At 37.5% G+C, this 13,712-nt stretch overlaps 1 protein-coding gene across 2 annotated transcripts in view; it reads left to right on the top strand.

The window, feature by feature from the left end:
* The window catches only part of ZNF277 (zinc finger protein 277), a 143,719-nt gene extending 130,285 nt beyond the window's left edge, over positions 1 to 13,434 (top strand). For both annotated transcript variants that reach the window (XM_083366707.1, XM_083366706.1), the window contains 5 exons: positions 5,366 to 5,433; positions 7,863 to 7,959; positions 10,784 to 10,826; positions 11,250 to 11,424; positions 12,116 to 13,434. In XM_083366707.1, the coding sequence (XP_083222833.1) occupies positions 5,366 to 5,433; positions 7,863 to 7,959; positions 10,784 to 10,826; positions 11,250 to 11,424; positions 12,116 to 12,308 (576 nt within the window). In that variant the 3' untranslated portion in view covers positions 12,309 to 13,434. The remainder of the gene's footprint in view (positions 1 to 5,365; positions 5,434 to 7,862; positions 7,960 to 10,783; positions 10,827 to 11,249; positions 11,425 to 12,115) is intronic.
* The last annotated feature ends 278 nt before the right edge of the window (positions 13,435 to 13,712 follow it).

The raw sequence follows: 13,712 nt of genomic DNA, 5'->3' as shown, positions 1-13,712 counted from the left end.
AGGAGTCATAGAAATGGAATGGGCCTCATACTTTTTAAGATTCCAAAATATAACAGAAGATAAGGAAGAAGATCTCTTAGGTTTGATAACTGAGTTACTGGCTGATGCATTAGGAACTGGAAAATCGCAAATGGAAGGAGAATTAGATCAGATCAATCGAGTCAACTCAAATGATGCCAGAAGAAATAAAGTGCCTAGGAAAGTGCATGTTAGATTCCTTAAAAGATCTACAAGAGATGAGATTCTGAGAAAAGTAAGAGGTGAACCATTGGAAGTACAAAGAAAAAGAAATTGTAGATCTCAAACAAATCCCTATGAGGATAAGAGAGGCTTGAAGAGAATACCAGTTCCTAAGTAAGAAATTAGCTGAAAAAGGAGTGAATTTTAGATGGCTGATTCCAGAAGGGATCTTAATTTACTGGGACACGAAAAGATATAGATTAGACACACCACTTAAGGCACTGGAGTTTTTTGACAATCACAGAGCTTTTCTGGAAAGAGGTGACAAAATCCTGTCCCATGACCACTTTAAACAGATGAATCTGGTGCTGCTATGTAGAGTTGTTATAGGCCACCTCAGCAGATGTCAGGAGGTCAGTCCAATTGTCCTGTTGGTAATTTATGTTGCACCCCAGTTATTGGTCTAGCATCCTATTTGCATGTTCACACTTCCATTTCTGGCGTGGCACAAAATGCACTTGTTTAGAGAACAAGTCAGTGATCACCCAAATAACAGTGTTTCCCAAGCTCTCAGGTAGCTCTACAATGAAATCCATACAAATTTCCTTCTGCTACAGGTTTGAGGAGCCCTGGTGTCTTCCCATCCCATCTCTTCACTGAAGTGCAGACTGGGCAGCTAGCCACATAGCTTTGAATGTCCATTTTTTAGTGATGGCCACCAGAATTGGCACTTAATCAGGTGCAGCGTTTTTACAAAGCCAAAATGCTCAGCAGTTTTTGAATCACTGCTTTTCTCCAGCATTAGTAATCTTTGGCTTTCTGGAACATACAGTTTTGCCCCCACCCAGGCTAAGCTCCTTTGCATCATGCATTCATTTTTGTAAACCTGGAACCACTCCCTCTAATGCTGTTTTTAGGGAGTCTGCTGTGCCACCCCTGACCTGGGGTTATTCTTACACCTGTGTTTGGGTGATGACCAGTGCTGCAAGTTGGCGAGATGTGATAACTGGTCTCACTATTTCCTGTTTGGAACTAGTGTATTGCAGCATCCTGGACAGTGCACTGCCTAGGAAATTCTTTTCCCCTGGGAGATAGTGAAGCATAAAGTTAAGCTGATTAAAGTACTGAGCCCTTCAGACTTGCTTGGGTGATAGCCACGGGGTGTTTTTAGGGCTAAGTTTTTGTGGTCAGTCCACATCTTGAAAGGGGTCTTGCTCCCTTCCAAGAAGCGTCTCCACATTAAAAGTGCACAGCACATTGCATAAGCCTCCTTTTCCCACACTGCCCACTGCTGTTCAGTGTCATTCAGTTACCTGGCTCATGGCTTCAGGGTATCCTCGCTGTTCCTTTGCAAAAGTACTGTCCCCACTGTCACATTGCTATCATCCACTTAAATAATAAACGGAGCATTAGAGTCTGGGTGTTTTATCACAGGTACAGCACCAAACAGCCATTTGAGGTTTTTTTAATGCTGCCTGGCACTCCACTGACCACTTAAGGGCTGACTCGGCTTGGGTTTTCCCACCCCTTGTATCTTTAGTAAATTTATAATGGGGAGAGCAATTTGAGTGAATGATGGCAGGAATTGGTGGTAAAAGTTTGTGAATCACAGGAAGCTTTCTGGTGTGAGGTAGAACCCACTCTAGCACTTTTCCTTTCACAGGGTCCATTTCTATCCCCTCATGAGAAATGCGGTAATCCAAATAGTCAATCTTGCTTTGGTGGAATTTGCACTTTGAAAGTTTAGCATATAGTTGGATGGCCCTAAGTTTCTTAAGCACATCTAACCAGTTTTACATGCTCCGCCATAGTTTCATAGTATAGTTCAGTATGTCACCCAGGTAAACTAGCACATCTTTGTATAGATGTTAATGCAGCACCTCATTTATCAGCTGCATGAACATGGCAGGGGCCCCTTGTAGCCCAAAGGAGAGAACCCTGAATGGAAATACCCTAAGAGGCAATTAAAAGTGGTTTTCCATTTACCCCATTCCTTAATCCGGACTCTATAGTAAGCTTCCCGCAAACTTTTCCCAGTCTTCATCAAATTTCACGCCCAGCAGTGAAGTCTTACTGTCCTTGCTGGCATCAGTCCTGCGCTAGGCTGCGCTAGGCTGCCCCTCCAGGTGCTGGGGCTGCAGAGGCTGCTGCTACTGCAGATCCAGCTCCTCCATTGCATGCCCCGGTGGATGCGGTTGCCCATCGGTTGCTGAGGCCGGGTGTGATTGATCTGCCTGGGAGGCTTGGGTGAGGGCTTTGCATGCCTTCAGGTTTTTGAAATCTCCCCACATGAATTTGATTGCTTGCTCCATCATCAGTTGGCTTGGCCCTGTTCTCCACCCATCTCTTCCTCCTCCTTCTCAAGTTCTTCCAACACTATCCTCTGTTTCCACTGGCAGCTGCCACAACCTCTGTGGGTGAAAGTCACCCCTGAGGACTTCTCTTACTAGTCGTTCTTCCTTCTGACACCCAGGGACCACTGGGATCTTGGCAGGTCCATTCAGAGAGATCCAGCCCAGGAGGGGGCCTGGACAAACCCTCCCCCCCAGCATTCGATCTCCTCTTGGTTGCTCCCTTGAACTGACAGTTGTGTGCACAATCCCCACAGTAAAGATGATGTCCTCTTGACCACAATTGCAGATTCTGCTTAATATCGGACCTGCCCCAGTTTGACTCCATTTGAAATGAAAAGGCACTTTTACTAAGGAAGACTAATTGCAGTAGAGTCAAGCAGAATCTGAAATTCCCACACAGTAATACAGAATTAAACCCATGGGTTCACTAGCCCTCCTCCCGTGGTCCATAGCATAGCCAATCCAGCGCCACCATGATGTTATGAGAAACTTTGAGATGTTTGGGCTGGTGAAATTCCATACTCAGGGCATATTGCCTTGAAGATGCAGGGACGCCAGCATGAACCAGATTCTAGGCTACTCTGTTCTTCAACTGTCAATTCCCCACTCCCAATTTCCCATCATAAAAATATACAGCAACCTGACCATTTGTTCTCCCCTTGTTCCCCTCCCTTCCCCCACTAATGACAGAACCCTGGCAAGGAGCAAAGCTGAAGCTGGTGGTTCTAACAGAACATTTCTTTCCTCACCCCAACCTAGCTTTTTTCCAGCTGTTATATTTTCATTTAAAAATAGCAGCTAATTCCTTAGAAGAGTGTAGCACTCTTAAGAGGACCCTGCAGTTAGAGATGTTAAATCACATCTTACTGGCCTTGGCAATATTCATGAATCTTACAGCACTCCAACAGTTTATCCTAGAGATTAAGGCATCTCCGACTTAATTACAGAATTTTAAGTCCCCAAACTATAATGAAATCTTGTTCTGAGCTATTTTAATGAGTACACTATTTACCTGATATGTTGTAAGAGCTCTGAAACTTCTGATTACAGTACACTGTAGTCTGTGCCTGCCTCATTTGACATAATTACCCCCAGAAGCAAAATATAACAATTTGATTGTGATACCTTCACTTTTAATCTCTTTCACTTGATGTTTTTTTCTTACAATTGTTGAAGAAGCAGTTAAATGTGAATGCAAGTGTAATAAATAGCATTGAGACAAAGTTCTTTAATTAAGATGTCACCTGCCACAGAAGTAGCCAAGTGGTGTTTTAAGCAGAGCTATTATTTTTATCCTTCAAGCTCTTTAAACCATAAGGAACTTTTTTCCAAAAAATATTAAAATGACTTATCTATGGCAGTCTGAGCCCAGGAAGATCTACAAATTATAGATCAGTTCCTGTAAGGATAAAGCATAGGTTAAATGTTTTCATCTCTCAGGATAACACATCAATGCAATCCATCGTAAAGCTAGATTTCATGTCAAGGCAGAGAGACAAATATAGTGCCTTGTATTTCACTATTTTTGAGTAATGCTCAATCCTATTTTAATCCAATGTATTGGTATTCCCAGATAGCTAATACTCTTTACATTCTATCAGTATACTAATGTAGGAACTCAGACACTTTCCTGAAAATGAAAGACTTCTTTTTAATCCATCCTTCAGTTATCCAAAGAGGGCTTATCTTGCTCCATAGTGCTTTCCTTTAGTCTGGTACTTTCCACAACAATGCAGAAAAGTACATAAAAATAATTACACTGGATGGTTCCCATGTCCCATATTGAGCATTCATCTCATAAAGAGAATCAATTATCCAAAAATAAATTTATATGCTTTTTTAAAAAAAGGAAAATAAAACTTTGTTTAGAAATAAGTTGTACTGGGAAATATAGGAAACTTCTCAATTCTTGCAGACTCTCATAATTTTCTAGCTTGCCAGGAATACTTAATTGTTAGGACCTTTTTTTTGAATCACACAAATTTATCATATGAGCCAGAAATACAATCATTACAAAATTCAGTAAACCTAAGAAATGAACTTGATTAGGGTTCCATAATAAAACTGTGATATGGATCAAAATTCAGTTCCTGTAAGGCAGACATGTCAAACACAAGGCCCGGGGGCCAGATGTGGCCTGCGAAGTGGTTTTCTGTGGCCCCCAAAGCCATACTGAAAACAGTGAGGGAACAGTCCCCGCTACCTTGGCCCTGACCCAGAGACCCTCCTTCTGCCAGAGACCCCCAGATCTGTCCCACTCCTGCCCAGGCCCCCATAGGCACCCTTGATGCGAACGATGTAGAGCTGGCTATGCCCACCCAGTAGGCCATACGCACTCCAGCTGTGCCCACCCAGTAGGCCGCATCCACCCTGGCCATACCCACCTGGCCCCCCGAGGGCAACCACAATGCTGATGCGGCCCTCAATGAAATTGAGTTTGACACCCCTGCTGTAAGGGATTGTCATGCTTGCTATGCACTCTTAATGAAATCCCATATTTCCTTGCCTTTCCGTTAACACCATGTGTTCTTTTCACAAGGAAAAACACATTTTCAACTGGTTCATACAGTGAATTAATATTTTAGATACAAAATATAAAATTACTTTATCTTAAACACCCCATCAGATAAGGCACCGCCAAAGCTCAGATCAGATAAAGGTGAGCCTGTGACTCTTCAGATGTTATTAAGCTGCAGCATTCAAGTTCTTCAGTGGATATTGCCAAGGAGAAGGATTGCTGAGAGTTTCCATTTCTACTTAGAATGTCTGTTCTTTCTGAATAAATCTAAAAATTTTAGTTTGCTTAACTTATTTTTACTTTATTTTTTCAGGAATTTGGGAAGTCCTGGGAACAGATTCAATCAGAAGATGATCGAGAATTGTTCCACAATCAGGAAGAGTATTAGGAATTTTTGTTTCATATTTAAGGGCTAGTAACCTGGGATTCTTTAGGCTTGCTTATATAATAATGAGAGATAAAATAGCAGTCACTGAAAAAAAATAAAAATGAGATTTTCAACATTTTAAACTATAGTAATTTTTTAAACTATAGTAACAGAGCCTTGGTGGAGCAGTGGGCTGATGCCTCCTTAAGTAACACCAGCTGCCTGCAATTAGTGCAGGTTCGCATCCCACCAGGCTCAAGGTTGACTCAGCCTTCCATCCTTCCGAGGTAGGTAAAATGAGGACCCAGATTGTTGGGGGCAATTAAGCTGACTTTGTAATAATGCCGCTTGGGGGTGTGTGTGTGAAAGCCCTAATAAGCAGGCATATACATAGAATGAAGGCTACTGCTAAATTTGTAAGCCGCCCTGAGTCTTCGGAGAAGGGCGGGATATAAATAGAATGAAAATAAAATAAAATAAATAATTATGGGGAATGGTAATAAATTGGCATAGTGAGATTAAAAAGGGACAATCTAATATCTTTAATTTTATTTTAATGATATCCCATCTCAAGCTTACTTTTCCACCTCAAGGGAAAATGTTAGAGTTCTTTTACGTAGTAGGGCAATTTATAATTTGGGAAGACAGGAGATCTAATATCTCCACTCCCGTGGCAGAATTTCCTTCAATAGTGATAAGAAAATGTTACAGAGTGATCCTGTTAATAGACACAATAAAAACAATAAAGGTGGGATATAAAATAAATAAATACAAAAAGAATCAGGTAGGGCTGTGCAGCTCTTTGAGTTCAAAATGAAGTTGTTTCCTTGAAGAGTGTGGACATTCATATATTACCTATGTGTAGCTCCTTAAAGCAGCCGATCCTTTTCTCTAGTTGCCTTCTATAGCCCAGAAAGATTTGGTTGGAGACATTGCAAACAAGTATGATGTACATTTTAAGTGCTGTTTTCAATCCAACTTGCACAATTCTAGATTCAAATTCCAAAATAGTTTCAGTATTTCATGTCTTACCACCAGACTGCTGGTCATTGTGTATTTCCTTTGTCTTGTCACCCTTTCCCTACTTGATGCCTTTCAGGTGTATTGGATGTAGCTTCCATTAGACCAGGGGTCTTCAAACATGGCCCTTTTATGACTTGTGGACTTCAACTTCCAGAATTCCTCAGCCAGTGTGCCTAGCTAAGGAATTCTGGGAGTTGAAGTCCACAAGTCATAAGAGCCAAGTTTGAAGACCCCTGCATTAGACTGAAACGAGTGACAAAAGAACCACATTTCCTACATCCCCCAGGAGAGGTTACATAACAAAAACAGTATTTTTTTCTCATCAAGTGATCAATAAAATAAACCTTAACTTCTTGCTTCCAGCTATAATCATTTCTTCAGATTATTACTTTAAAGTTATTAACCATGGATGAAATTGGAGAACAAGCAATTTAGAAAAAGGTGAAACTGAGCCACGGTGATGAGAATCTAATTCTTTATCTAGGTCTTTAGAATGTGGCCTATATGAGTAGCTTTAATTATTATAGAGTAGCCTTGTCTGAAGAAACTGGGAGAAAAATAATTGGTGAAATATTGTCATGTTAGAATAGAATTGACCTTGCAAGCTGACAAGTGTTCCTCAAAGCATTATCTTCATGTTACACATATTTATCAAATCTGCAAAACAGAAAAAGACAGTATTTTACATGTACTCTTTTTACATAAGCCACTTTTTATAACTGCAATATTGGGTTGGTCAAAGACCACAATGGAGTTAGAATATTATGGTGGCATGGTTTCGGTAGATGGGAAAAAGATAGGGGAGGTGTTTGGTTTTTTAGTGGGATAAAGCTACACTTAAGCTTAAATACATGGCATCTACTTTGCTTTGCTGCTAAAAATTAACTACTTAAATTTTGATAAATGGGAAAAAAAACATTCTGGGATATGTTATTTCTTTCTTTCTTTGAAATAAGCAGCACCCAGCCATAAGTATCTGCCTCATTTGGGTGATATATATTGTTATATTCCATCTGTATAACAGTTAATAGATGGAATAGTTATCTCATCAAAATGCTGGGACCAAGAACAAGAAGAAAATACCAGCATGCTTGAGAATTGCAAAGCTTGCAATGCTACAAAAATAATATGTGGGAAAATGTATACATGGCAAAATAACTTAGAGTGGATTAGACATGCTCAGTGATCACAGAAAACTGAGTATCTTCAGGGGCAGGAAGGAGAAACTAAAAACCTATGGGGACAGGAATGGAAGAGAAGATAGCTTAAGATTGCAGCTGACTGATGGGAGTAAAATTCCACCTTTCTGCTTTTTGTGGGAATAGATGAGTTAAAACACATTTTGTTTCCATGCCTACAGTTTTTCTGGACAATTCCAAAATGCCAGTTACAGATGATTCATTGCATTCTTTCTTTATAGGAACTGGTCTGATTGGGAAGAACATCCTGTTTGTGCAGTCTGTCTCTTTTGTGAAAAGCAAGATGACACCACAGAAAAACTCTGTGTTCACATGGAGGTAAGAAGAATGTAGTAATGCATACTTTACATTATGCATTAGAAATTACATACTGTGAGTTTGTTATGGAGGTATTTGTTTTAGAAGGTTCTTTATTATGAATTTATTCCATTAGATCCAATTTTTCCCAAGAGCTCAAAGGAATTTTCATGGAGTTCCTCTTCATTTTATCTATAATAAACCTGTAAAAAAAGTTGGGCTAATAGATGGACTAGCCCAGTGAATTTCCTTGGCTAAGGGTAGACTTGAATCTACATCTCCCTAATCCTTTACACTTTAATCATTATAATACACCAGTTGTTAGTTATCTCTTTGTTAGTATTCATTAATTTTAATGGAACTATAGCCTTGGATTTACAGATTAGATTAGATTAGAGCTACTTATACTGGAAAAGGGAGGAATACCTTGACTCAGAAATTTCAGGAAATCTATTTTAAATACTTTAGGGATTTAGGTGAATGCATGATGGGCTTCAGATTTAGTAGAGAATGATGTATGGACACTGATCTTGCTCTTGAAGGACAGCTATGCTTCCATGAATGTAATGTAGCACTTTGTGTGGTCTAGGATTCCACTTAATTAACATTCTAAATGTGTGGATAGGATAGATGGTGCAAACAATATAAGTACACCTCTCCATAAAACCTCCAATATCAACACATGAAGATTTGAGAGAGAGAATTCAAAGAATCAGAATAGAGCTGGAAGAGACCTTGGAGATCTTCTACTCCAACCCCTTGCTCAAGCAGGAGACCCTATACCATTTCAGATAGGTGGTGGTCCAGTCTTTTCTTAAAAACCTCCAGTGATGAAGCACCTACAACTTCTGAAGACAAGTTGTTCCACTGGTTAATTGTCCTCACTGTTATGAAGGTTCTCCTTAATTCCAGGTTGCTTCTCTCGTTCATTAGTTTCATCCATTGTTTCTTATCTTGGTTTCTGGTGTTTTGGAGAATAAGTTGACCCCCTCTTCTTTGTGGCAGCCTCTCAAATACTGGAATACTGCCATCATGTCACCCCTTAGTCCTTCTTTTCTTTAGATTAGCCATACCCAATTCTTGCAACTATTCTTCATGGGTTTTGGTTTCCAGGCCCTTAATCATCTTAGTTGCTCTTCTTTGCACTTTTCCCAAAGTCTCAACATGGTCTTACTAAGGATTTATAAAGCGGTAGTAATACATCACGTGATTTTGATTCTATGTCTATTTATACAACCAAAGATTATATTAGCTTTTAAACTGTGCTGTTAAACTGTTCAAAACTGTTCACAGACTTTTTTTTAAAAAAAATCCACTATCTTCCCAGGTATCCTTGTTAGGCTGATTGGTCTGTATTTTCCTGGTCTGTTTTTTTTCTCCTTTTTTGAAGATGGGAACCACATCTTTCCAATCCTCTGGTAGTTCCCCGATGCTCCAGGATTTTTGAAAGTTATGATACAATGGTTCTGAGATAAAATCTGCCAGCTCCTTCAGAACTCTGGGATGTAACCCATCAGGTCCTGGTGATTTATAGTCATCAAGATCAGACAGGTGTTCTCTTTACATTTTCTTGCTTATTTAAATTTTTATTTTTAGTCTGTCTTTTACAGTTATGTTTTTGGTAGGTTGGGCTATAGTTTTGTTTTGTTTTGTTGCATGAAGACTGATGCAAAGAATGAGTTAAGCAGCTCTACTTTTTCTCTATTGCTTATTATTTCCTTGCCATCTTCTCTCTTTAGTGGACTGACTGTTTCATTGACTTTTTTCTTGTTATTTATATATTTAAAGAAACTATTTAAAAAATCTTTGTTCATTCTGATCCTTTGCTTTCCTGACTTCATCTTTGCAGATTTGGGCTATCTGCTAATACTCTGCCTTAGTGATATGTCCCTTTTTCTATTTTTTTGTACTTGTTCTTTTTATCTTTCAGTTTATCAGAGATCTTTGGGCAACCATGCTGGTTTCTTCTTGAATTTCTTGTTTTTCTTTTTCAATGGTATTGTGTTGGACTGAGTTTTTCTGATCATATTTTTCATAGTTTCCCATACTTCTTGAGTTGTTTTCCCCTTTAGGATTTTTATCCATGAAATTTTGCTTAGGCTCTCTCTTGAGTTTGTAAAATCAGCACTTTTAAAGTTTAAAACACTGGTTGGATTATATTCTATTGCTTGTGTTTGCATTATATTGAATTCCAATGTGATGTGGTCACTCTTGCCCAAGGTTCCAGCAACTTCAACTCCCTCTATTACTTCTCTATTAGTAAAAATTAGGTCCAGTATGGTTTTTCCTCTAGTTCCCTCCTCTACCTTTTGGATGACAAAGTTGTCAGCTAAGTTAATTAGGAAGAGTTTCCCACACTTCTTAAGTTGTTTTAATTCTTGAGATAGTAGGAAAAAGGCTGTATCTATGGTCCAGTTACCTGTTCCTTTTGAAATGATTTATGTGTTAAACTGAAAGTCTGAGAGGGGCTGAAGTCTCCATCCAATCCAGAATAGAAATAGCTTGGGATAAACTTTAGTGACTAAAAATATTCACCTAAGGGGCTGTGGCTGGGTTAACCTGTGTGCTAAGACATGATTTCTATTAACATTGTTTGCTGGATAAGTGATAATCCCTAGTTCTAAGGTTTTGAGAAGACAGCAAATAATTTGAAGAATTCATGTTTTGTACTGTGCTTATTGGAATTTTTTAACATTTATAATTACAACAAATAGTTGGGTAAAAAATAATACAGCAGTATGTTTCAATATATTTTATAGTACAGTTATTTCTGGTTTTCACAAAATTAGCATTAATCAAATATAACTAATTCAAAATCTTTCAAAACTTTTTTTTCCAAACCCAGGAGGCTCATGGATTTAACTTGTTAAAAATTAAGTCTGAGTATGGTAAGTAATCCACATTTCACTCCTCGTAAAAATCTGGGTGTGGGGGGGTGTTAGAACATAAATCAGCATATACAGTTCAAGGGTTTTTTTAATTACCTGGATTTTTACTGCAGTTTTCCTTTCTTAAGTGTTTTTCGATGGTTCTCAAGAAACCACTGTGTAAATGAACTGCATGATTTTTTTTAATAGCTGCTCAGGTTTCAGCACTGAAGGAATAAATATCATGGCACTATTTGCTTTATTTTTCCTTAAACAATATACAGTTACCCTTCTAATTCAAATGATCAACAGATATGCAGAACTTTAACTTATTTAAGAACAGTAAATGATGTTTAAACACTATAAACACAAGATTATTTGGTCCAATAATCTTATTTGGATATGTCATCTGCTTCTTCCCTAAAACATGTTTTTGTTTGCTAGATCTGAATTTTTATCAACAAGTAAAACTAGTGAATTTCATCAGGAGACAGGTGCACCAGTGTCAGTGTTTTAAGTGTGAGAAAAAATTCCAGTTGAAAAAAGAGTTAATACATCATTTGGAAGATAGCAAACATATAGCAGATCTGCCAAACAGATCTGTTTGGGATCAACCACAGTAAGTTAAGTATGCATGCTCCATCAGTATTGTAGACAGTGTATTATAAGACCTAATTGACAGGCAAGGTTTGTATTCTCTTAATCTATGCAGACTGCAAACCAACCAGTCATTCAAAATGCTCTCTTATCAATAAACTTTCAAACTAAAAGTGCTATTACAATTTGCTAGATATTTTTGCTTGATTTAAATGGAATATTTTCATTAGACAGGGTATGTCACTTAACAAGTGACAAATAGAGAACAGTAGTTTTTCTTTTACAAACAATTCAGTTTGTTTAAGAATGCAAGATAATTGAAAGTTTACAGAAAGTGGGAAAACAGAATTAATTTATTACCAACTTGAAATTCAGAAACAGCACCGGCATTGTTGTTTGGCATTACCTACATTCTGTTATTGCTGTACTGCCATTCTTCCATAGCACCAGTAGCACTGAAATAAAGAAGTAATAGATCTATAGTGCACCACACATCATTTCAGTCCACCCTAACCAATATCATACAAAACACAGCAGTACCAAGAGATAGCCACAACTATTGCCAATTTCTACTTAAATAACAGGCTTTTGCTGTTTATGTAGTTGCAATAGCTATAACCATTTCAGTAATGTTAGGTTCAGTCATAATGGTATAAGAGGCATGGGCAAAGAAAACATCAATTAGATATGTTGCCTTTTTTTGTTCTGTTCAGGTACTATTTTCCTACCTATGAAAATGATACTCTTCTTTGTGCACTTTCTGACAATGAGGATGGACTGACAGCTGAAAAACAAACAGAAAACATATCTGTCATTAGTGAGGATATTTCTAACATAGAGGCTTTGAAACAGAGCAGTGTATTAAATCAGCTTCTTCATGATGAATTAAATAACATAGAAACATAATTACAATGAAAAAAAACTTAATTGGTTTTCAAATTAAGAAAAAGGTAAAATATTTGAGTATTACTATGTCCAATGTGAATGGTATGTTATTTCAACATAATTATATTACAGTATGGAATGAAATTAAGAAAAATCTATTAAGATGAAAAGAGGTGAAATTTATTCTTTCTTGGAGGAATTTCTGTAATAAAAATGAAAGTGTTACTAGAGTGTTGTTTTTATTTCAAACAATACAATTTTGAAAAATGATATGCCTTTTAAGCAATGGCCATTATCTAGAATTTGTATGGCAGGGAAAGAAACCAAGGATTACATATAAATTCTGCAAGATGCAAAAGACTTATTAGGATTAACTGATTTTAAATTGTATTTTGCAATATGTTGTTTGGGTTGGATGAAAGAATGGGACTTGTTGAGAAATAAAAGAAGAAAGTTTGGCGGGCATGAGCTTTTTTATGGTACAATAAATTTAATGTTAATGTAGAATTTAAAAATCATTATGTGAAAAGTGCCATATTGGAATAAATATAAGTGCAGCTTGTGGCCAAATATATATTTTATCAACCTCTCTACAGGAAGCATTCTATAGAAGAGAAACCACAGATAGAAATAAATGGTTAACATACAAATATTTACTAGTACAAGAGGGTGGAGAAATTGAGATAAAGTCAAGAGAACAATTAACTGTTGAAGGACATTGTTTCTGATTATATGCACAGTTAAAAGAAAGATACAATACAAATAAAAAGATAATATGAATTGGAAATTACAAAACATAATTTGAAATTGAACTATACTGTGTACAAATGATGAAAATGTAACACTGTAGCAAAAATTAATAAAATTTTAAGTTATGAAAACAAGAACAAGTTAAAGATTACATGACAAAATGGGCTAATTTGAGGTAAAATATAGACATGGCTATTTGGGAAAGAATGTGGGCAACTGGTATTAAATTTAGAGTCATAATGTCAGAATCCAGTTATATTTCATTTCTATCTTCTCTGATTTAAAAAACCAATCATTACTGTTTCCTGGATTCTGTCACACTAAAAAAGGGGAGGGGGTATGCATGGGGAGTTTACTACTTTCACTTCCTGTCTTCACTACAAAGTAACCTTTTGTTGATTCACTTAGGATCTGTTAACAAAACAAGTGTCTGGGTGACCTTTGGCCAGTCACTCACTCTCTCAGCCCAACTCACCTCATAGAGTTGTTGTGGAAAAAGAGGAGGAAGGGATGTTGGATATGTTCTTCGCTTTGAGTTATTTGTAAAAATAAAAGTGGGACATAAATAAATAAAAATGAAATCCCTACATTGGATAAAGGGAATGTGAAAATGTCAGAATTCACTGAGGTGGCAAACTGACTTTGGTCAGAGAAAAAAATAAAAACTTTTTTGAC

Source organism: Vipera ursinii (genome assembly GCF_947247035.1).
Source record: "Vipera ursinii genome assembly, chromosome: 6".
Taxonomy (NCBI): Eukaryota; Metazoa; Chordata; class Lepidosauria; order Squamata; family Viperidae; genus Vipera; species Vipera ursinii.
The sequence above is the reverse complement of the archived record's forward strand: the minus strand, read 5'-3'. Positions and strand labels throughout refer to the sequence as shown.